The sequence below is a fragment of the Leucoraja erinacea genome, chromosome 25, assembly GCF_028641065.1.
Source record: "Leucoraja erinacea ecotype New England chromosome 25, Leri_hhj_1, whole genome shotgun sequence".
Taxonomy (NCBI): domain Eukaryota; kingdom Metazoa; phylum Chordata; class Chondrichthyes; order Rajiformes; family Rajidae; genus Leucoraja; species Leucoraja erinaceus.
Genome location: NC_073401.1, coordinates 25,476,291 through 25,499,905, shown reverse-complemented (window position 1 = coordinate 25,499,905; position 23,615 = coordinate 25,476,291). Strand labels below are relative to the sequence as shown.

General features: G+C 45.0%; 2 protein-coding genes across 2 annotated transcripts in view; one reads left to right on the top strand and one right to left on the bottom strand.

The window, feature by feature from the left end:
• LOC129709362 (uncharacterized) overlaps positions 1 to 23,615 on the bottom strand; it is a 77,694-nt gene that overhangs the window by 31,298 nt on the left and 22,781 nt on the right. The window contains exons 4-10 of the mRNA XM_055655661.1: positions 11,526 to 11,840; positions 8,960 to 9,254; positions 7,805 to 7,980; positions 6,467 to 6,717; positions 5,906 to 6,038; positions 4,501 to 4,993; positions 1,961 to 2,250 (exon numbers count right to left, since the gene is read on the bottom strand). Of these exons, the coding sequence (XP_055511636.1) occupies positions 1,961 to 2,250; positions 4,501 to 4,993; positions 5,906 to 6,038; positions 6,467 to 6,717; positions 7,805 to 7,980; positions 8,960 to 9,254; positions 11,526 to 11,708 (1,821 nt within the window). The 5' untranslated portion in view covers positions 11,709 to 11,840. The remainder of the gene's footprint in view (positions 1 to 1,960; positions 2,251 to 4,500; positions 4,994 to 5,905; positions 6,039 to 6,466; positions 6,718 to 7,804; positions 7,981 to 8,959; positions 9,255 to 11,525; positions 11,841 to 23,615) is intronic.
• Positions 18,041 to 22,472, top strand: LOC129709142 (uncharacterized). Its single transcript, XM_055655277.1, has 2 exons — positions 18,041 to 18,816; positions 21,060 to 22,472. The coding sequence occupies exon 2, from the start codon at positions 21,072 to 21,074 to the stop codon at positions 21,537 to 21,539; it is 468 nt and encodes a 155-aa protein (XP_055511252.1). The 5' UTR covers positions 18,041 to 18,816; positions 21,060 to 21,071; the 3' UTR covers positions 21,540 to 22,472.

Here is a 23,615-nt window from a genome sequence, read left to right as displayed (position 1 = left end):
CGCTTTCTTTACTGCCTGCTGCACCTGCACGCCTACCTTCAATGACTGGTGTACCATGACACCCAGGTCTCGCTGCATCTCCCCCTTTCCCAATCGGCCACCGTTTAGATAATAATCTGCTTTCCCGTTTTTGCCACCAAAATGGATAACCTCACATTTATCCACATTAAACTGCATCTGCCAAACATTTGCCCACTCACCCAGCCTATCCAAGTCACCTTGCAGTCTCCTAGCATCCTCCTCACACCTAACACTGCCCCCCAGCTTAGTGTCATCCGCAAACTTGGAGATATTGCCTTCAATTCCCTCATCCAGATCATTAATATATATTGTAAATAGCTGGGGTCCCAGTACTGAGCCTTGCGGTACCCCACTAGTCACTGCCTGCCATTGTGAAAAGGACCCGTTTACTCCTACTCTTTGCTTCCTGTTTGCCAGCCAGTTCTCTATCCACATCAATACTGAACCCCCAATGCCATGTGCTTTAATTTTCCTTCCCCTCCATACTCTAGAATGTTCTTTTCTGATATATCTGTCATTCCAATTTTCTTCATTTCATTGATCAAAACTCTTCTTTCTGTTGCATATCTTCTACATGCAACTAGAGCATGCTGAACTGTTTCCGGCTGATGGCATTCCTCACACATCCCAGTAGGGTGTTTTCCCAACATTTTTAATGTGCTGTTCAGGTGGGTGTGTCCTATCCTCAATCTTGCTAATACTACATGTTCTCTCCTGTTCCCCCCTCTTCTTGCTGTAATGCCCACTCTGTTTTGTAGCGAATAGAGGTGTCTCCCCTTTGTCTCCTGTTCCCAGTATTGTTGCCATTCCTGATTTATTTTCTTCCACACAATGTGTCTTCCTTCAGATTTGGATAATTGTAGGTTTACCTCTATGTTCTCTTTTTTTAACGGCCTCTTTTGCTAATTTATCCACTTTTTCATTTCCTAGCACACCAATGTGTGCTGGGACCCACAACAAAGTCACGTCACTGCCCTTCCTTGTTACTTGGCTTAATAGTAGTAGAATTTCATACACTAGGTCAGGCCGCCTATGGGACGCACCAGACCCAATACTCTGGATTGCAGACAATGAATCGCTACAAATTAATATTTTGCATGGTTGCACCTGTTCTATCCACCGAACTGCCATCAAAATAGCGTACAGTTCCACTGTATATACTGCCAAATAGTTATTTGTTCTTTTGCAAATCTCAACATTCAGCCCCTAGAGCTCCATCTAACTCTCTCTTAAATCCATCCAGTGATTTGGCCTCCACTGCCCTCTGTGGCAGGGAATTCCATAAGTGAATCACCCAATTATGAGAGGCAGGTGCAGTCAGAACCTGTTCTCCAGTCTCAAGATGGGCCCCGACCTGAAACATCGCCTATTCATGTCCTCCAGAGATGCTGCCTGACCCGCGGAGTTATTCCAGCAATTGTTCTTGTTTTGTTTGTAAACCAGCATCTGCAGTTCCTTGTTTCTACAAATAAAAGTCGGAGCTGGTTTAGCTCATAAACAGCTATCACAGAGGACGGGAGATTCGAATTGTATCTACTTTGCTCATTTTCTAACCATCAATTCTCCCGACGTTGAAGCTTCCAGGGAGAAGGCAGGAGAATGGGGTTGAGAGGGAAAGATAGATCAGCCATGATTGAATGACAGAATACACCCGGTGGGCCGAATGGCCTAATTCTGCTCCTGAAACTTACGAACCTACGACTCTTTCGCAAGTATAGGGATCAGAGTTACTCCAGCACTTTGTGTCTTTTTGTTTATAAACCAGCATCTGCAGTTCCTCGCGCCTACAAAGTACCACCAGAGCAGTCTCCACCAAATCCACTACATGTTTGCAAGGATGTGCCATCCCATGTCAATAATACGCCCCCATTCATAAACTAAAGACATTATTTTAAATAATTAATTGTGGTCAGCAGCGGTTACAATCTAAGCGACTCACCTTCACGGCTCTGATGACACTAATGTTGGGTTGATTCATGAAACATTTGTTCCTTAAAAACTCGCAGATTCTGTTCACGGCTTCCTTCATGCCGACATTGAACCCGCTGGGCTCCAACTTTGTTTTAATGAAATCGTCCAGCTTCTTCGCTTCTGTGTGGTACAGGTCTCTGCCGTTTTCCATCGTTGATTTTCGCAGGCAGCGGCTTCTGGCTTCAACTCGGGCGCCGTGGATTCTGATGTCGCTGATGCTCCAAATAAGATGTGAACTAACTGTGCCGCACCGACCTCCTTATATTGCGGTCGCTGGCCCCTCCTTCAAATATTCAAAAAAATATTTACGCGAGGATAAATATAGTTCTTTCCGTGGAAAATCCCCGACTTTCGGTTTCATTTTCCTGTTGCTGTGAATTTCAATTCCTACCTCCTCCCTCCCCTTTCCACAATCAGTACTGACCATAAACCAGTGGTTCCCAATCTTTTTTTGGCCATGCCCCACCTAATCACCTCTAAAATCGTGATGCCCCCCCCCCCCCCCCATGTGGTGATAATTCTTATCATTTAAAATAAAGACCTTTTTTACCCAAAAAAAATTACTTACTCAAAATAACATCTGAAACATAAACTACATGTGTTTACCTGATGGAAAATCCAAAAAAATATAAAAATCGAAAATTTGGACCCAGACCTCCTCAGTGGGGGGGGGGGGGGCTCAATTGCCCCCGTTAAAAATCAAATAGCCCCCCTGTGGGGCGTATGCCCCACGTTGGGAACCACTGCCCTAAACAAACACAAAAGAACACTAAATGCTGGAATAACTCGAAGGCTAAGTGAGGTGACAAGTATAACTGGGACATGTTTGCTGGTGTGGGCAAGTTGGGCTGAAGGGCCTGTTTCCACACTGTATCTCTAAACAAAACTAAACACCAAATGCCTGCACCAACACATCAATAGTTAAAGCCGGTTAGCCATTCACTGGAAGATTCCAGCGGAGACAGATTAGAAGATGTATAATGTGGCTGGAGTGTTGAACACACTGAATCTTTGTTTAGTTTTGTTGAGTTTATTGTCATGTGTACCAAGGTACAGTGAAAAGCTTTTGTTACTTGCTAGCCAGTCATCGGAAAGACAATACATGATTGGCAAGTCCAATTAAAGATAGTCCGTAGGTCTCCAATGATGTAGATAGTTGCTCTGGACCGCTTTCAACTTGTTGATAGGATGGTTCAGTTGCTGGGAAGAAACTCAAGTCAACTTCTCTTGCTTCTTGTTCCACCAACATGATGAGCTGAATCAACTCCCATCATGTATGAATCCCCCTTGCATATTAACTGCAGTGGAAGTGCAGAACTTAACGGACAAGTATTCGGCACCAAGTAACTCATAACAGATAAAGGACACAAGTTAATATAAGAACTCTGATTGAAGAAATTAACCAGGTAATCTTTCAAACATTGTTACAGCTTTTATTTATCCATGCTGAATTACACAAAGATTGGCATTTAATAGAATTAAGATTCAGATTCAACTTTAATTGTCATTGTCAGTGTACAGTACAGAGACAACGAAATGCAGAATTAAAGTAGAGCTACTTTCCTGGCTGCTAGACTAGGCTACCGTCTTCTATAATAGAAAGTCAATGTAAAAATATGAAGTATAAAGAGTCTGAAGAAGGGTCACGTCCCAAAACGTCACCTATCCATGTTCCTCAGAGATGCTGCCCGTCCTGCTGAGTTACACCAGCATTTGGTGTCTTTCTTTGATCAACGGGCATCTGCTGTTCCTTGTTGCTGCCACCTTCTATACTGTACTCATGAGGATTTTCAACGTATCCAGGAAAATAATTTAGTCCAATCAAGTGAATTCCTTTATGATCCTTAGAGCACAAAACCACCGGAAAATCAGCATTAATTATCAAATAGTTTGAAAATCAGTAGCTGTGGGCGTCCACATTGTCCTTTGAACATTGTAAGTGTGTGTACAAGGTGATGGTTGTAAATGGAGTTAAAAATGCCCAGGTTTAGAGCTGACTATTGAGCATGTTTGTTGAGGACTGAGGGGTGTGGGGAATGCGCACTGTGACTGCATGCATGAATGAATGAATGTATGAATGAATGTATGTATGAACGAACGATACTTTATTGTTACATGTACCTATCTAGGGTAGGGTGCCTCGGTACAGTCAAATGCTTTGTTCTGCACACAACCTAGGCTGTACACGAGTGTCCCCACCTATCTGTTGCCGACTAAGTAACAAATCACCGAACAACCTTATCTGTTGCCCCTCATGTGGGATGAACATGCTGAATCACCCCAGTTCCATTTGCGGATATTGGTCACATAAGATCGCCTGGATGACCAGGTGGTGGGAAAATGTTCCAGTAGAAAGAACACAATACAGAACACGTGCCTGTTAAAAGCAGAGTCCGGCGCTTGTCTGTCGCCAGTGATAGTTAATTCCGATTCAACCCAGATAATTACTCTCAATAATAACTTAATTTAAAGTCTTTCGCATTGCTGCTGATTTTCAGACTGTTTAACTATGATCCTCTGCATTAAAACATTGGAGTTCGCTGCCACCACGCACTCGCAGGTTGACTTGGATGGTAGAATGTTGCTCAATGCCGTAAGATTCAAGTGTACGTTTATCTTCAAGTGGCTGAGATTGAAAGGTCAAGTAGTACTGGCTTGGTTGGATACGCTCCAGAGATTCAATCTTATTTTTTAAACTTGAAACCTTGTCGCTTGGTGAAACCTGAATAGTCAGATGACGCCCATTGGAATAGACAAATATTTCCATTGTGTTTATCATGAGTAGCTGGATCGTTGTATCAAAGAAGATCCTGGAATCCAACAAGGTTTTGCCATTGGCTAAAATGGTGCCATTGAATAACAGGCGTTGCTGGGAGACTGGAGTGTTCCAATTTTGCTGAATGTTGCGTTTGATCTCAGAGACCTTGAGATTAATGTTGGCCTGTAGTTGTAACGATTTACCACCCAGGCTGGTCACAGTGATTTGAAATGTCTTCACTGGCTGTGGAACACAAGCAAAAATGGCAATAAATAAAATGTAGTTCCTTTTCATTTTGGACAAGACACAGAACAAGAGAGTGAGATTGTGGACACCCATTCTTTTGGGCATCATTGGGTGCACTTGGAACACAAGATTTATTCTTTGGAGCACAGGAGAATGAGGGGAGATCATGAGAGGAATAGATTGGGCAGATGCACAGAATAGGAGCCACTTTAAACTGCACCTTTCTGCCTGGATTAACCAGGAAGCGATGGTAATGGATGTGGCCTCAATTCACCATTCATTAAAAGCCCAGACCATTGAATAAGCCCCATTTACACTAATCCCACCAGCCTGTGTTTGGCCCATATTCCCCTAAACCTTTCCGATCCATGCAATTCTCCAAATATCTTTTAAATGTTGTGATAGTACCTGCCTCAACTCCCCTGGCAAAGTCCATAGACTGTGTCTACAATGGGGTGGAGGTGAACAGAGTGGACTGTTCACAAGCCTGATAACAGAGGGGGGGTGGAAGATTGCAACCTTCACGTGGTCCGCCCTGTATCGACGAATGCAATCAACCCGGCGTGCACAATCAAATAAGATCAAATAGAACAAGTTGTCCTACAACTTTAGGCTGTGCACGCCATGTGGTAGAAGAAGAAGAAGATAACAGAGGGGAAGAAGCTGCTCCTGAGTCTGGTGGTACGCGCTTTCAACCTTCTGTATCTTCTGCCTGAGGGGAGCGGGGAGAAGAAGGAATGATTGGGGTGGGACAAGTCTTTGATTACGTTGACTGCTTTACCGAGGCAGGGTGAGTGTAGATGGAGTCAATGGTGGGAGGTGACATCTATACAGTGTGGCAGTGGTGAAGTATAACAGAATCCCATCACCCACTCAGCAAAACAACATCATTCCTTTAAACCATTTTACCTGGACATCCCAAGCTTGGACGTTCATGACACAGGGCATGCTTAGACATTTCTTGGCTTCATGCTGCATCACATTCCAACTACCTGATGAAGCCACGTTTCCAGTTGGATCGGCTGGGTCAAGAATGAATGTTCTGAAAAATAAAACCATTTAAATAACAACACTGAACTTTAAGCCGGTGTTTGCTGACAATATGCCAGTGAATGCCATGGTATTTATCATTATTGTGTATCAATCCTGCAATTACAAAGGATCATCTTGTGATTCTGTGCAGACATTTGTATTTCAATTAAGGACAGCACGGTGGTGCAGCTGGTAGAGCTGCTGCCTCACAGCGCCAGTGTCCCAGGTTCGATCCTGACCTCGGCAGAAGGGCCTGTTTCCATGCTGTACCTCTGGACATTCAGAAATTAGTATGTTTAATATGTCCAATGTGTTTCATGAAGATATCTGAAGAATGTGATGCAATGTAATATTTGCTGCTGGACCAGGAAGCCGGAAGGGGAACGTTAATTAAAAGTACAAGAGTAAGTGTAATTGGAATAGTCTACAGTGACTTACCCCTTGCCATGGAGCTTCCTGATTAAAAAGTCGGCCAAGGTTGGATTGTTGACATCATAGAACTCTGTCCAGTAGATGCAGACTTCCTGATAGCGGCAGATCAACTCCAGGACTGTGCGGAACCCTTGGGCAGTATCAAACCTCTCCTGATGATTACCTTGTTCCCAGGCATAGACTGTCAATAGCTCCACCGCATATTTTGCAGGGAGCCGTGCTCCACCACTCAACTCCGATTTCCGTGGCTTGACACACTGGAGAAAATTAGTGACAAAGCTAAATAAGCAAAGATGATGGATCACAGAATATGGAACTGTACAGCACTGGAATGTCTGTGCTGTAATTATAAGACTAATTCTTATCTGCCTGCACATCATCCTATCCCTCCATTCCCTGCGGATCCATAATCCCTAATCCAACAGTCTCTTAAATGCCACTATGGTTCATGAGTTCGAGAATCATAGAGTCTTACAGTGTGGAAACTGGCCCTTCGGCCCAATTTGCCCATACTGGCCAATATGTCCCATCTGCAGGCATTTATAAACCTGTCCTATCCATGTACCTGTCTAAATGTTTCTTAAACATTGTAATAGTCCCTGCCTCAACTATCTCCTCTCAGAGCAGAATTAGGCCATTCAGCCCATCTTTCCCTTCTCAACCCCATTCTCCTGCCTTCGCCCCATAACCCCTGACACCGTTACTAATCAAGAATCGGTCAAGTGAATTTGCCTCCACCACCAACCCCGCCAGTGTAAAAAATATGCCCTGCAAATGTCCTTAAAACAATGCCACTCTCACAAAATTACAAGTGTCGAAGTAGGTGGATACTGAGATGTTGAAGCAAGCTCTCATTTTAGTTTTGGACCAACATCTACTGGAGAGGTTTAGGCTGGGTCTCTATTCCTTGGAGTGCAGGAGGATGGGGGGGGGGGGGGGGGGGGGGGGTGATCTTACAGAGGTGTATAAGATCATGAGAGGAATAGATCGGGTAGATGCACAGAATCTCTTAGGGGAATCGAGGACCAGAGGACATAGGTTCAAGGTGAAGGGGAAAAGATTTAATAGGAATCTGAGGGGTAACATTTTCACACAAAGGGTGGTGGGTGTATGGAACAAGCTGCCAGAGGAAGTAGTTGAGGCTGTGACTATCCCAACATTTAAGAAACAGTTGGACAGGTACATGGATAAGATAGGGTTAGAGGTGGGACTATTGTAGCTGGGACATGTTGGCCGGTGTGGGCAAGTTGGGCCGAAGGGTCTGTTTCCGTGCTGTATCACTCTCTGACTTCATCCTCCCGTGGTTTCAATGATTAACAATGATCCTGTTCTCAAGTCACTCACCTCCTTGTACCAATATTTCAGCAGACGGATCAAGTCTTTAACTTTTGCCGGATGCCGTTTCACAAATTTTCTCTGAAGTTCAGTGAAGCAGGGAGAGAATTCTCCATCCATGACCTCATTTTCATTTACAAAATTGATCAACTTGAGATGCGCATCACTGGTATTGCACTGTGGTGCTGGAAGAAATTAAATGATTAATGGGAGATGGTCAAAAGGCAATTCCTTAACAAAAGCTGTCCTATAAACTCATCCAAGACTAAGCAGGCCATAAGTAATAGGAGCAGGATTAGACCATTCGGCCCATCAAGTCTATTCCGCCATTAAATCATGGCTGATCTATCACTCCCACCGAACCCCATTCTCCTGCCTTCTCCCCATAACCCCATACAGTGTTACATTTTAATCAGTCTCAGGGTAGGTTTTCACCTTTAAAAAGGTTACCAAGCAACCTTCCAAGGGGTTATCTGTAAATTTAACCCAAGGTGCTGACTAAGGCGACTTGACACTTGGATGACACACAAAGGTTCTGATGGTAAAACCAGCTGCCCTCGAACCCGTCCGTCCATGGTTGAGATGGGTATTTGTTCACTGCCAGACAGCAATGATATAGATTTAAGTTTAATCAGTACTATATAAAAGTACAATCAAGTCAAACTCAAGTACAATAGCTGGAGCAAAGAGGAAGATAGTGTGCAGAGCATAGTTTAGTTTTGAGACACAGTACAGAAACAGACCTTTCGGCCCACCGAGTCCACACCATCCAACAATCCCCGCACACCAACACTATAACACAAGGGACATATTACAATTTTACCCAGTCAATTGGCCTACAAACTTGTACGTCTTTGGAATATGGGAGGAAACCGGAACTGCCGGGAAAAACCCACGAAGGTCACGAGGAGAACGTACAAACATGATATATGAGCATAGTAGAGGAAGAGGGTCACAGATTCCAGTGCTGAGTGTCAGTGTGGATTCAGCCATAGGGTCAATGTGTGACTATAGATCAGCTCATGGATATGGAAGGTTCAGAGGGATATGGGGCACCTTGGTCAGTGTGGGCCAGTTGGGCTGAAGGGCCTGTTTCAATGCTTTATGACTCCATGTAATAATACTTTTAATTCTATGTCACATGAGATTGCTATAAATTCTTACTTAATGCATCATAGGTTGGCAGAACATCAAATTCCACACGCTCTGAACTCTTTTTCGATTGCAATGTGAAGCTCATAGATTTGGGTGGGTTATCGCTTGAACCTATCGTGATTTGAATATCATGAATCCCATATGCAAGGCTTCCAGAGCATTTTTCCAGCATTTTCCGAATTTCCTCCAGAACTTCCTGCCTGTTGTCTCTCTGGTCCTGGAAACTTTTGAAGCAACTGAGAAAGATGACAAGATCGGCATCCGAACTATTTCTTAAAGCTGTTCCTTTTCCCGATGATCCACCCTGACAACAACAAAAAGGGAAACATTATTCATCATTTTTTAAAAATATTTGCAAACTTACACATTCTGGGTAGATGATATAAAAAAATGCGACTCCTTTCAATCTTCATCATAATTCAGAATTGTTTTATCGTTGTGTAGGAAGGAACTGCAGATGCTGGTTTACACCAAAGATAAGACACAAAAAGCTGGAGTAACTTAGCGGGTAACTTAGCATCTCCGGAGAAAAGGGATAGGTGACGTTTCGGGTCGAGACCCTTCTTCGGACTGAGAGTCAGGGGAGAGGGAATCAAGAGATATGGAAAGGTACATGGAATAAATCAATGAAAGGTATGCTCTGGGGGTAGAATTATCGATGGTGGATTTTTTTTCTACCACTTTCCCTGCAAATTTTCCTCTCTTCCAGAAAATCTTGAGAGCAGTTCAACAATCACTCCTCAAATATTCCCCAAGTAGAAATACTATGCATCAAAGGTGACAGTTGGCATCACCATCCAGCCTGCTCCTCACAGGAGGTACACATATGCCTTCCTATTTTAGTTTGGTTCATGGAAACAGGCCCTTCTGCCCACCGAGTCCACGTTGACCACCATTCATACTAGTTCTATGTTATCCCACTTGCTCCTCCACTTCCAACACACTAGGGGCAATTTAAAGAGGCTGATTAACCTACAAACCCGCACAGCTTTGGGATGTGGGATGAAACAGGAGCAACCCGGGCGGTTTCAGGGAGAACGTGCAAACTCCACATGGACAGCACCCAAGGTCAAGATCAAACCTGGGTCTCTGGCGCTATGAGGCAGCAGCTCTGTCAGCTGCATCACTGTGCCGCCCACAAATGTAGACTTTCCAGGAAGTGAAGTGGTGCGAGAGAACCCTTTGCAGATAACTGCATCCTGCCCAGATGATTGCAGTCCATTTTAACATGCCGGTGAGGCGGTGAGAACGAAGGGGGGCCTGCTGGTGGAGGCAGTAGACAGGAACGTTCGCCAATCTTTTGTAATTTTGCCAGAGGCATAACGACACTTGTGCACTGCCTGGGTGAGGTCTGCTGTACGCTTTTACTGGGTTGATGAAAATCAAAAGCATTTCACTTGACCATCTGACAATAAAATATAATTGAATCATGACCTTCTGGGTGGCCTGGTATGCCCATTGTTGGCTGGAACAATACAATGGGGTGAAATGTGGAACTGGTTAAACAACTATTGTGGACGGAGGGGGCAAGGCTGTAGGGTTAGTAAAATTCACTTTACATTGGAGAATGCAACGTTCCTACTGCTGGGTTGATCGACAGGATGTTTAAGGGGTCAAGGTCCAGGCTGAAACATGACTAAGGTTAAACACAAGATGCTGGTAGACAAAATGCTAGAGCAGTTTTGAATACCTTCGATTTTCCAGCATCTGCAGTTCCTTCTTAAACACAAAATGCTGGAGTCACTCAGCAGATCAGGCGACACCTCTGGAGAAAAGGAATAGGTAACATTTCCTGTCGAGACCCTTCTTCAGACACTGCCTGACCCGCGGAGTTATTCCAGCAATTGTTCTTTTTTTGATTGTAAACCAGCATCTGTGGTTCCTTGTTCCTACACATAAAAGTCGGAGCTGGTTTAGCTCATAAACAGCTATCACAGAGGACGGGAGATTCTAATGCCCCTGTCCCACTTAGGAAACCTGAACGGAAACCTCTGGAGACTTTGCGCCCCACCCAAGGTTTCCGTGCGGTTCCCGGAGGTTTTTGTCAGGCTTCCTACCTGCTTCCACTACCTGCAACCTCCGGGAACCGCACGGAAACCTTGGGTGGGGCGCAAAGTCTCCAGAGGTTTCGGTTCAGATTTCCTAAGTGGGACAGGGGCATAATTGTATCGACTTTGCTCATGTTCTAACGATCAATTCTCCCGACGTTGAAGCTTCCAGGGAGAAGGCAGGAGAATGGGGTTGAGAGGGAAAGATAGATCAGCCATGATTGAATGACAGAATACACCCGGTGGGCCGAATGGCCTAATTCTGCTCCTGAAACTTACGAACCTACGACTCTTTCACAAGTATAGGGATCAGAGTTACTCCAGCACTTTGTGTCTTTTTGTTTATAAACCAGTATCTGCAGTTCCTCGCGCCTACAAAGTACCACCAGAGCAGTCTCCACCAAATCCACTACATGTTTGCAAGGATGTGCCATCCCATGTCAATAATACGCCCCCATTCATAAACTAAAGACATTATGTTAAATAATTAATTGTGGTCAGCAGCGGTTACAATCTAAGCGACTCACCTTCACGGCTCTGATGACACTAATGTTGGGTTGATTCATGAAACATTGGTTCCTTAAAAACTCGCAGATTCTGTTCACGGCTTCCTTCATGCCGACATTGAACCCGCTGGGCTCCAAGTTTGTTTTAATGAAATCATCCAGCTTCTTCACATCAGTGTGGTACAGGTCTCTGCCGTTTTCCATCGTTGATTTTCGCAGGCAGCGGCTTCTGGCTTCAACTCGGGCGCCGTGGATTCTGATGTCGCTGATGCTCCAAATAAGATGTGAACTAACTGTGCCACACCGACCTCCTTATATTGCAGTCGCTGGCCCCTCCTTCAAATATTCAAAAATATACGCGAAGATAAACATCTCAGTGCAACACAATATTAGACGCGTCCTGATCTGGGTACTAATCTTCAACCAGTGGTCAAACTGCAGCACCACACCCTCTATGATCCGTTTCAGTGGAAGTTCCCAGACTTTCGGTTTCATTTTTCTATTGCTGTAAATTTCGAGTTCTCCCTCCTCTCTCCCCTTTCCACAGTCAGATTGAACGAGGATACTGACCCTAAACACACAAAAAATAACAAAAAAGTACTCGAAGAACTCTAAGTGAGGTGACAAGTATAACTGGGACATGTTGGCTGGTGTGGGCAAGTTGGGCCGAATGGCCTGTTTCCATGCTGTATCAGTCAATGATTCCAGCATCTGCAGTTCCTTGTGCCTCTTGGTTCTAGTAAATCATGACCCACTAATGCTGGTCAATTCTACCTGTAATTATAGCGTTTCCCTTTCATTTACCCCCCTTCCAAGATCTTCAGTAACCTACAGATATAAGAAACTGCAGATGCTGGAGCAAAAAGTGCTGGAGGAACTCAGTGGCTCAATTGTCCCTAGTGTGTAGGGTAGAATTAGTGTTTGGGTGAGTGCTGGTCGGCATGGAGTCGGTGGCCTGGTTCCACGCTATATCTCTAAACTAAAACCATACTAAATTAAACAAAAACTAAACTAAATAAAAAGCAATACGTGCCGTTCCACAGATGTTTAAACTCGAAACCCACTGCTAGCAAACAGCACTTGAGCATCAGGGATTCACCTCTGCACAATAATACAGCTCGACTGCTGTGAGTGCAGTGTCCTGAGAGATCACATTGTAGACATGGAAGTCTTTTAGACTTTAGAGACACATGGAGAACGTGGATAGGTAACAGTTTTTGTCTTTTAGTGAAACAATGTCAAACCTGATTTAGAAATAATCGCAACAATTCATTCAACAGAGTTAAACACAATGTAATGACATCAATAATATCCCTGTTTGTTTAGTGCAGTTCATTACTCATTCATGGCACTCCTTTAAATGTTTTGCATTCGACTGAAGAGCTACAGTGTGGAAGCAGGCCCTTCAGCCCACCGAGTCCGAGCTGACCACTGGTCACCTTGTTGGCCACTATCCTACACACAGGGGACAATTTACAGAAGCCAATTAACCCAGAAATCCTGCACATCTTTGGAGTATGGGAAGGAAACTGAGCACCCGGAGAAAACCCATGTGGTCACAGCGAGAATGTACAAATTCCATACAGACAGCACCCATAGTCAGAATCAAACCAGGGTGTTTGGCAGCAACTCTACACCACTGTACCCCCCCCTCCCCCCCCGCACCACTGTACCCCCCCCCCCCCCCCCCCCAAGAATGTCTTTGCCTGGTTTTGAACTAGGAACCTTTTTGCGCGTTAGGCGAACGTGGTAACTACGACACTACAGAAACTTCTAACTATTGATTCTATCATCACAAACTCACCATCTGCTGCTGGGGGATTAGGAAGGTCACGTTCTAATGTTTGGAGATAGTGAGGTTGAAGGGGTACATTTGGGACAACAATAGGGGACTGATCTGTGGTCTTAGGCAAAGCCAGCCAGCTCTGATCAAGTGCTGGTCATTGTTTGTAAGCCACAAAACCTATACTGTGCTCCGCACTAGGCATGCCAGAGAGGTGGGAGGCTTGGGGCCGTATTACTGGGGGAGTAATAACTGGCTTGGCAGGGGAATGGCAACTTGGAGGTAGAATCAGAAAGGAGAAAAGCCAAGCTGGGGATAGTATTAAAATGTAGTTTAGTTTAGAGATACAGTACGGAAGCGGGCCCTGCGACCCAGTGATTTCCCACAGACCAGCGATCCCTGCACATTAACACTATCCTACACACACTAGGGACAATTTTACATTTTAACCATGTCAATTAATCTACAAACCTGTACGTCTTTGGAGTGTGAGAGGAAACCGAAGATCTTGGAAAAAACCCACGCAGGTCACGGGGAGAACGTACAAACTCCGTACAGACAAGCACCCGTCGTCAGGATCGAACCCGGGTCTCTGACGCTATAAGGCAACAAACTCTACCGCTATCAAGACCCTTCTTCCCGGAACGTCACCTATTCCTTTTATCCAGAGATGCTGCCTGACCCGCTGAGTTACTCCAGCATTTTATGTCCATCTTTGGTGTAAACCAGCATCTGCAGTTCCTTCCTAAACATCTTGGATTGTCTGTCTATATGTGTACTGTATATAGAGTCATAGAGTCTTACAGCATGGAAACAGGCTCTTTGGCCCAACTTGCCCACACCAACCAAATTTCCACAGAAAACCTCTTCTTCTAACTAACATTCCACGCACTAATCCAGGTAGCATTTCAGTCCTGGGCCTTTCTGTCCTGGACCTCTGTCAGAGTGAGGCCCAACGTATATTAGAGGAACGGTATTGGAGGAGGGTCGCACGGTGGCGCAGCGGTAGAGTTGCTGCCTTACAGCGCTTGCAGCACTGGAGACCCGGGTTCCATCCCGACTACAGGTGCTGTCTGTACGGAGTTTGTATGCTCTTCCCGTGACTGCGTGGGTTTCCTCCGAGATCTTAGTTTTCCTCTCACATTCCAAAGAGGTAATGGTATGTAGGTAAATTGGCTTGGTAAATGTAAAAACGAATTGTTCCTAGTGTGTGTAGGGTAGTGTTAATATGCAGAGATCGCTGATCAGCGTGGACCCGGTGGGTTGAAGGGCCTGTTTCCGTGCTGTATCTCTAAATGCATAAATACCTCCATATTTCACTGGGGCAGCTTCCAACCCAGCAGTATGAATATTGATTTATCTAACCAAGTAACCCTTGCTATCACTCTCTCTCCGTTCCTCCCCCACCCTGGTTCTCCGACTAGTTCTACTGTCCTCCTGGTTAAATATTACTGATTGCATGCCGCGTTGTCACTGTGGAAGAAAAATTAATATCCTTCCTTACTTAATTTTGATTGGAATTGCACAAGGTAACGAAAGGGTGTTTTTGGATGTGACAATTGGCAGCTCTCGCTGGCAGAAGATGTTGTGGGAATTGGCAAAGTAAGATTAGACGTATTACCTCTTGTCTGGGAATGTGTTGGAGGGTGGATGGTAAATGCAAACATGAAATAGTAGGGGAGATAAGAAAATGTATTTTCCTTTGTGAGAAGTTACAGTAGATCATCTGCGCCACCTACCTCTGGTAGCATAGAAATGTTACAGTAAATGGGGTGGCTCGGAGAGGGGACGATGGCGTGGGCTGTCTGAAAGATGAGATAGAATAATGTCAAGATGCCCATGTATTGTGTTTGACTTGTATTAACCATCTGTTGTTGAATAAGATTAACATAAGTGAGAAGTACTGTTATGGCAAATGAAATAATTGGTACCCGTGTAGTAGATAGTATATTTTCGTATAGCTGCATCTGACAAAAAACACAAGTTGTTTACTGCACAGTATAACTGTCGGCTAATTCTACGATGAAGTCAGTGAACTGGTGAGCAGTTTTCTGCTGCCATCTCTCCATGATATCATGCAATAACGTCCCTTGAAGCTAAACTGCGAAGTCTGTAACTTTAATTTTTCCTTTAGTTTCCCTCTAAATTAATTTCTTCCACAGTCACCTTCCGCTCAGCTAACAATGAACCATTCAACATTTCCTTACACTCATCTGCTTTGATCTGCCGGTTTCACACCTACCCTTCCATATCTCCAGACTTCCTCTCCCCTGACACTCAGTCTGAGGAAGGGTCTCAATGGGATGTCAGGACTTTCTTATGAAGAAAGACTGGATAGACTCAGATTGTACTCGCTAGAATTTAGGAGATTGAGGGGGGGATCTTATAGAAACTTACAAAATTCTTAAGGGATTGGACAGGCTAGATGCAGGAAGATTGTTCCCGATGTTGGGGAAGTCCAGGACAAGGGGTCACAGTTTAAGGATTGAGGGGAAATCCTTTAGAACCGAGATGAGAAAAACATTTTTCACACAGAGAGTGGTGAATCTCAGGAACTCTCTGCCACAGAAGGTAGTTAAGGCCAGTTCATTGGCTATATTTAAGAGGGAGTTAGATGTGGCCCTTGTAGCTAGAGGGATCATGGAGAGAAGGCAGGTACAGGATACTGAGTTGGATGATCAGCCATGATCATATTGAATGGCGGTGCAGGCTCGAAAGGGCCGAATGACCTACTTCTGCACCTATTTTCTATGTTTCTATGTAATCCGAAACATCACCCATCCCTTCTCTGCAGAGATGTTGCTTGTCCTGCTTTGTTACTGTGGCTGGGGTGAGGGGCAAAGCTGTGGGAAAGTGTTCAAAACACAAGGATGCCGGTGGAACTCAGCGGGTCAGGCAGCATCAGTGGAGAGAATAGACAGATGACGTTTCGGGGCTGGGCCCTTTGTCAGACTGATTGGTGTCGGGTGGAAAAAAAGTTGGGAAATAATATAAAAGAGGACAGCAAGAGTTTCTTCAGTTATATAAAGAGAACAAAAGGCAAGAGTGGACATTGGACCACTGGAGATTGATGCAGGAGAAGTGGTAATGGGGAATAAAGAAATGGCAGAGGAGCTGAATAACTTTTTTGCATCAGTCTTCACAGTGGAATACACCGGCAACGGGCCTGAAATTCGAGAGAGTCAGGGGGTGGGAGTTAGTGGAGTTGTTATTACGATGGGAGAAGGTGCTTGGGAAGGTGAAAGGGCTGAAGGTGGATGTCACCTGGACAGGATGGACTGTACCCAAGGGTGGCTGTGGAGGTTGTGGAGGCATTGACAGTGATATCGACAGGAGTTGGACCAAATGATTGGAAAATTGCCCTGCTGCACAAAAAGGAAGCTAGGCAGAATAGTGGGAACTATAGGTCGGCTGGCCTGACTTCGGTGGTTGGTAAGATTTTAGAGTCCATTATAAAGGATGCGGTTACGGAGTACTTAGAAGTTCACGATAAAATAGGCCAAAGTCAGTTCGGCTTTGTGTAGGGGAGGTCTTACTTGACAAATTTGCTGGAATTCTTTGAAGAACTAAATAGCTGGACAGTCAAAGGAGTCAGATTTAGATTTTCAGAAAGCCTTTGATAAGGTGCTAAATAAGTTGAAAGCCCACGGTATCAAAGGGCAGATACTAGCATGGAAAGCAGGTTGGCTGGATGGCAGAAGACAATAAAGTGGCAATAAAGGGGGATTTTTCTGGACGGCTGCCAGTGACTAGTGGAATTACGCAAGGGTCGGTGTTGGGGCTGCTATTTTTCACATTGTATATTAATGATTTGGACGAAGGGATTGAAGGCTTTGTGGCAAAGTTTGCAGATTATACGAAAATAGGTGGAGGGGCAGGTGGTGTAGAAAATAGGTGGAGGGGTAGGTAGTGTAGAGAAGGTGGGTACTCTGCAGAAGGACTTGGACAGGCTGTGAGAGTGGGCGGAGAAGTGGCAGGTGGGATATAGTATAGCAAAGCGTGAAGTAGGAAATTATTTTCTAAATGGGGTGAGAATCCAGAAATCGGAGGTGCAAAGGGACTTGGGAGTGCTGGTGCAGGATTGCCAAAATGTTAATCTGAAAGTCTAATCAGCAGTAAAGAAAGCGAACTTAATGCTGCCATTTATTTCAAGAGGGCTTGTATACAAAAACAGGGATGTAATGCTGAGGCTCTATAAGGCGCTGGTAAGGCCACATTTGAAATATTGTGAGCAATTCTGGGCACCATATCTGAGGAAGGATATGCTGGCTCTGGAGAGGGTCCAGAGGTTTACAAGAATGATCCCAGGAATGAGTGGGTTAACCTATGATGAGCGTTTGTTGGCACTGAGCCTGCACTCGCTGGAGTTTAGGAGAATGAGAGGGGACTTCATTGAAACCTATAGAATAGTGAAAGGCTTGGATAGAGTGGATGTGGGGAGGATGTTTCCACTTGTGGGAGAGTCTAGGACTAGAGGTCATATCCTCAGAATTAAAGGACAATCTTTTAGGAAGGAGACGAGGAGAAATTTATTTAGTCATAGGATGATGAATCTGTGGTATTCTTTGCTACAGAGGATGTGGAGGCCAAGTCAGTGGATATTTTTAAGACAGAGATAGATAAATTCTTGATTAGTACAGGTGTCAGGAGTTATGGGGAGAAGGCAGGAGAATGGGGTTAGGAGGGAAAGATAGATCAGCCTTGATTGAATGGCGGAGTAGACTTAATGGGCCAAACGGCCTAATTCTACTATCCCATATGACCTTAAAACGGAAGAGGTGGGACAAAGCCTGGCACGTCATGGGTGTTATTTTCACTCCAAATCCCCCGGGACCCTTGAAAGTTCTGCCCCTTAAAAGCTTCTCAATCAGTTGAAACCTTAATACAGTGTCTGAAGAAGGGTCTCGACCCGAAACGTCACCTATCCCTTTTCTCCAGAGATGCTGTCTGACCCGCTGAGTCACTCCAACCTTTTTGTGACTAACTTCGGTTTAAACCAGCATCTGTAGTTCGTTGCCACAGATGCGAGGAGCGGTTATTTTCATGTTGCATTTAAGTGAAAATCAGTTACATTGCAACCAAGAAGTGCTTGCAGTGATGGTGGATCAACAGCTGATTGCAGCTTCGATTCCCTGTGCTGTTATTGTATTTCGGATTCAGGGGGTCAGAAACGAATCCGAAAGTGAAATAGCCGGCGGCTCTGAAAGCGGCTGACTATTTTTCGGAAACGAAACTGAGATGACGTTTTGTTTGTTTTGTAGCAGCGAGCAGCCTGTGAAAACTCGGAGGGAGGGGGAGTGGCGATGACGTTCAGAAACTTGGAAGAGGAGATAAAGCCAAAGGGAAGCGGCCAGAGGGAGCGCAGACGACTGCTAGACGCTGGCAGAGGTGTGTGCATTGAAGCTCGTGTCCCAGCGAACCAAGGAGATTGAGGAATTTGCAAAGAGCGGAGCTCTGGAAAAAGAGACAGAATATTCTGCAATCAGATTCTCATCGACTTCTTGTGCAAGGATTGTGAGGCTTCGGTTGGTAAGTTCAAACTTCTGAACACGGGCAAATTCACAATTTAAAAAGAAATTACTGCCATTCTGCGCATGGGGTGGGAAATGCCATTATCAGCTGATAACATAGAGAGGTGAAGATTTAGCAGAAAAATATTGGAATCGAGTGATGAAGAAGGAACTGCAGATGCTGGAAAATCGAAGGTAGACAAAAGTGCTGGAGAAACTCAGCAGGTTCAGTAGCAGTAGCACCCGCTGAGTTTCTCCAGCATTTTTGTCTACCTTGGGATCAAGTGATACTGGGTTAGTGTCGGGCGATGGAGGAACAGCACCTCGTCTGAAGAAGGGTCTCGACCCGAAATCTCACCCATTCTCTCCAGAGATGCTGCCGCTGAGATACTCCAGCTTTTTGCTTGGGCAGTTTACCACCCAGCGGTATAATCGACGATGTATCTCATTTCAAATAATCCCGGCATTCTGTCTCTCCGCCCTCTCCCACTCCCTACCCGCCTTATGACTAAGATCTCCACTGCTCGAATCCCTCTGCTAGCACCTCTTCCCTGTCGTCGTCGTGTGCGAGACGGGGAGAATGCTGGAATATGATTTATCCTGTTGAAGGGTGGCCCTGGTTTAGAAAGCCACACGAGTGGCCCATTTAATACGATCCAGAATGTCGTTGGTCTTTACAATTAATAATACGCCCTGATTTTTGTCCTGGCCTTTACTTACCTCTAGTTCCCACCTCTCTATTTTCAGTCTGAAGAAGGGTCCCGGCCCGTTCCTTCTCTCCAGAGATGCTGCCTTGTCCCGCTGAGTTACTCCAGTATTTTGTATCCAGTAACTCAGCGGATCAAGCAGCATCTGTGGCAGTTGACTTCTCGGGCCAGGACTCTGATTTGGGACCATCCTTCTGCCTACACAGATGCTGTCTGACCAGCTGAGTTCCTCCAGCAGTTTGTTTTTTATTGCCTCGGATTTACTATTATTTATTTGTTTTTGTGTGTGTGTGTATATATATATATATATATGTATACTAACTATATACCACACACACAATTAACTTTTTCTCGTGTATTACATTATTCACAGAGTACTGTGTTTACATATCCTCTTGTGCTGCTGAAAGGGAGAATGTGATTGTTTTATCTGGGACATATGACAAAAAAACACTATTGACTCTGATGAAAGCCTGCTCTCATTTCCCGGGAAGCGATGCAATCGCAGTGTTAAACGAAACTTAGCTCACGGGGGACCTCTTCTGTCAGAAGCCCAGTATTGCAGCTCAGCCGCCCTTGGGAGTCTCACCCAGAGAGTTGTGAATCTGGAATTCTCTGCCACAGAAGGCAGTGGAGGCCAATTCACTGGATGGAGAGAGTCATTTAGCTCTTGGGGCTAAGGGAATCAAGGGATATGGGGAAAAAGCCAGAACGGGCTACTTATTTTGGATGATCAGCCATGATCATATTATCGAAGGGCCAAATGGCCTACTCCTGCACCTATTTTCAATGTTTCTAATATATTGAAATTGAAAGACTGAATTCAACTTCTGTGCAAAAAGATCGAATTACAGTCAATAGTGCTTAATTGATATTTAGTATGAATATGGATTTCTCTAATTTTAAGTAACTTCTACACACACCCCTTCCCCATCCCCCTTCCTCCACCCTAATTGTTTAACCTGTTCACAGTTCACCACATTGTATCGGTCTTGATCACACCTTCCTGAGCCAACGATGGGGCAACCATCCTGTCTGAGGCCATTTGTTGCCAGGCCTGATTTCTCCTGGTCTTTTCTCATCTTCAGATGTTCCCTACCTCTCACCCCCTACGTCCAGAAGTGCAAGAGTCTCTCCAACCTTAGTTTCAGTTTAGAGATACAGCGTTAAAACAGGCCCTTCAGCCCACCGAGTCGACAACCCCGATCCCCGCACACTAACCTGCGACCCCCGCAGCCAATTAACTTACAATCCAGTACCACACAGAGCACCTGGAGAAAACCCACGCAGGTCAGTGGGAGAACGTACAAACTCTGTACCCTAAACACTCTGGACAATTCACAAGGGAGAAATAACTTTGTCACCAGTAAATGCATTTCCTCCCACCTCAAAGTAAAAGTGCGCTTTGTAATAAGTTTTGTTTATTGTCACGTGTACTCAAAGTAAAAATGTGAAATTGTATCCAGGACAATAAACTAAGTGTAACTGTGGATTTAACACAGAAGTCGTTCACAAGTGATATAAAGGATTCTAATCTCTTCTCATTTTTCCACAGTGATTTGGCAAGATGAGACTCCAGTTGAAGTATTTGACCGGCGAGTCTTTGCAAATGGATGTCGACCCTAACATCCAGGTGTCGGCTCTCAAGGAGAAAATATACCAAGCAACCCAGGTGCCAAGTTCCCAACAGCGCCTGATGGTGCAAAACGGGCAGCAGGTGGAGCTTCGGGACAACAGCCGGCTGAGGGACTACAACCTCCCCCCTGACTCCTCGGTCATGCTGCTGATCAGGAAGGAGGAACGCATGCAGATATTCCTCCGCAATGACAAGGGGAAAATGACCACGTACGACGTGCTGCCTTCTGAGTCCGTGCGGGAGTTTAAACAAAAAGTACAAAGGCAGGAAGGGGTCACGCCCGACCAACAGCGCCTGACATTTGGGAGCAATCAACTGGAAGATGGCCGGTTGCTCTCAGATTACAACATCACGTCTCAGTCCACCATCCAGCTCCTGCTTCGTCTGCGCGGTGGTTAATTTGCGCTCGACTGAACTAGATTAAAACTTAATTATATTTTGAATTCCTATTTTCTAATACTTAATTTAAAAGAGACTAGAGATGAGTCGATTTGTTCAATGTTCGATATTGTTCACTTTGCTTCTTTCTGCTGCCTATCTGCTTCATTTGGTTTAGTCTCGAGATACAGGGGGAAAGCAGGCCCTTCCGCCTACTGAGTGCTTTGACCAACGATCACTGCACGCTAACGCCATCCTACACACACTAGGGACAATTTACAAGTTTACTAAAGCCAATTAATTAACCCACAAACCTCTATGTATTTGGAACGTGGGTGGAAACCGGAACACCCGGGGAAAACCCGCGCAGGACATGTGGAGAACGTACAAACCTCATATAGACAGCACCCGTAGTCAGGATCAAACTCAGGTCTCCGGCACTGTAAATAGCCGCAGATGAATGATCATCTCGGATTAATAAAGCAAGTTGGATCAGCTGGCCACTTTCCAGCCTTCTCAGCTTGGCCAAAAATGCAGTTTGTTTAAATCTGACACATTCCTTCATATCCAACTCCGCACCTTTTGTAGACACAAAATGCCAGAGTAACTCAGCGGGACAGGCAGCATCTCTGGATAGGTGATATTTCGGGTCGAGACCCTTCTTCAGACTTCGGTTCAGAGGTGTGCGCTGTAAACCGGCGTGGTCCAGATGAATCTGATTCCTACGAGTTCACAAACCACATTGGCTTCTCACTTATTCTATGGCCAAAGGATAGCTGATCTATCCTCCAATCTATAATGTGAAATACTTCACCACACACTCTGCAAATCATTGCTTCAAAATTACCGTCTTCATGTTAGTTTGAGTTCTAAATGCCTTGCAATGTAATGTTGATGCAAAATCCAATCTACTGTGCAACTAAAGCATTCCACATTAATAAATATATAACTGTATGAACACGTGTTTTTGTCACTTACTTCACCCATTTGCAGGGTCATGTTGGGTCGGGGCAGGTAAGCAATTGGCGGAACCAGGTGTGGAGGTATAGGATGGGCAGATGGTGTCGGGTGGGAGAGAGGGGTGAAGGTGGAGTTGGGAGTGGGTGGCTGGTGGGTGATAGGTAGAGTTGAGAGCCACGTAGGGTGAGGGGGAGAGTGAAGGAAGAGGCAGAGGCTGAAAAGGAGACGCAAGAGGGTGAGGATGTGGGAATATAATGGGCAAGGAAGGTGGTATGTGGAATTAGATAAGGAGTGATGGTTAGCAGATGGAAGTGTTGGGGGGGGGGGAGGGGCACAGACCCAGTGGGTATGAGTGGGTGACAGACACAGGGAATCAAGGGGAAGGGGAGGCATGAAGATGGGTGAGGGTGCGGGTTGGGAGGAAGGACCACAGGGAGTGTGGGTTACCTGGAATTGGAAAACTCAAATGTTCAGGCCAATAGGTTGTAGACTAAGCAGTTGGAATGTGAGGTGTTATCCTTCCAGTTTGAGTTTTTCATCACTCAATGTTGTTTACTGCACAGTATAACTGTCGGCTAATTCTACGATGAAGTCAGTGAACTGGTGAGCAGTTTTCTGCCGCCATCTCTCCATGATATCATGCAATAATGTCCCTTGAAGCTAACCTGCGAAGTCTGTAACTTTAATTTTTCCTTTAGTTTCCCTCTAAATTAATTATTAATCCTCCAGTCACCTTCCGCTCAGCTAACAATGAACCATTCAACATTTCCTTACACTCATCTGCTTTGATCTGTCGTTTTCACACCTACCCTTCCATATCTCTAGACTTCCTCTCCCCTGCCACTCAGTCTGAGGAAGGGTCTCAATGGGATGTCAGGACTTTCTTATGAAGAAAGACTGGATAGACTCGGATTGTACTCGCTAGAATTTAGGAGATTGAGGGGGGATCTTATAGAAACTTACAAAATTCTTAAGGGGTTGGACAGGCTAGATGCAGGAAGATTGTTCCCGATGTTGGGGAAGTCCAGGACAAGGGGTCACAGCTTAAGGATTGAGGGGAAATCCTTTAGAACCGAGATGAGAAAAACATTTTTCACACAAAGAGTGGTGAATCTCAGGAAGTCTCTGCCACAGAAG

What these genes read in the sequence shown, in the direction of transcription:
- LOC129709142 (XM_055655277.1), top strand. Translation starts at nt 21,072, where the DNA reads ATGAGACTCCAGTTGAAGTATTTGACCGGCGAGTCTTTGCAAATGGAT.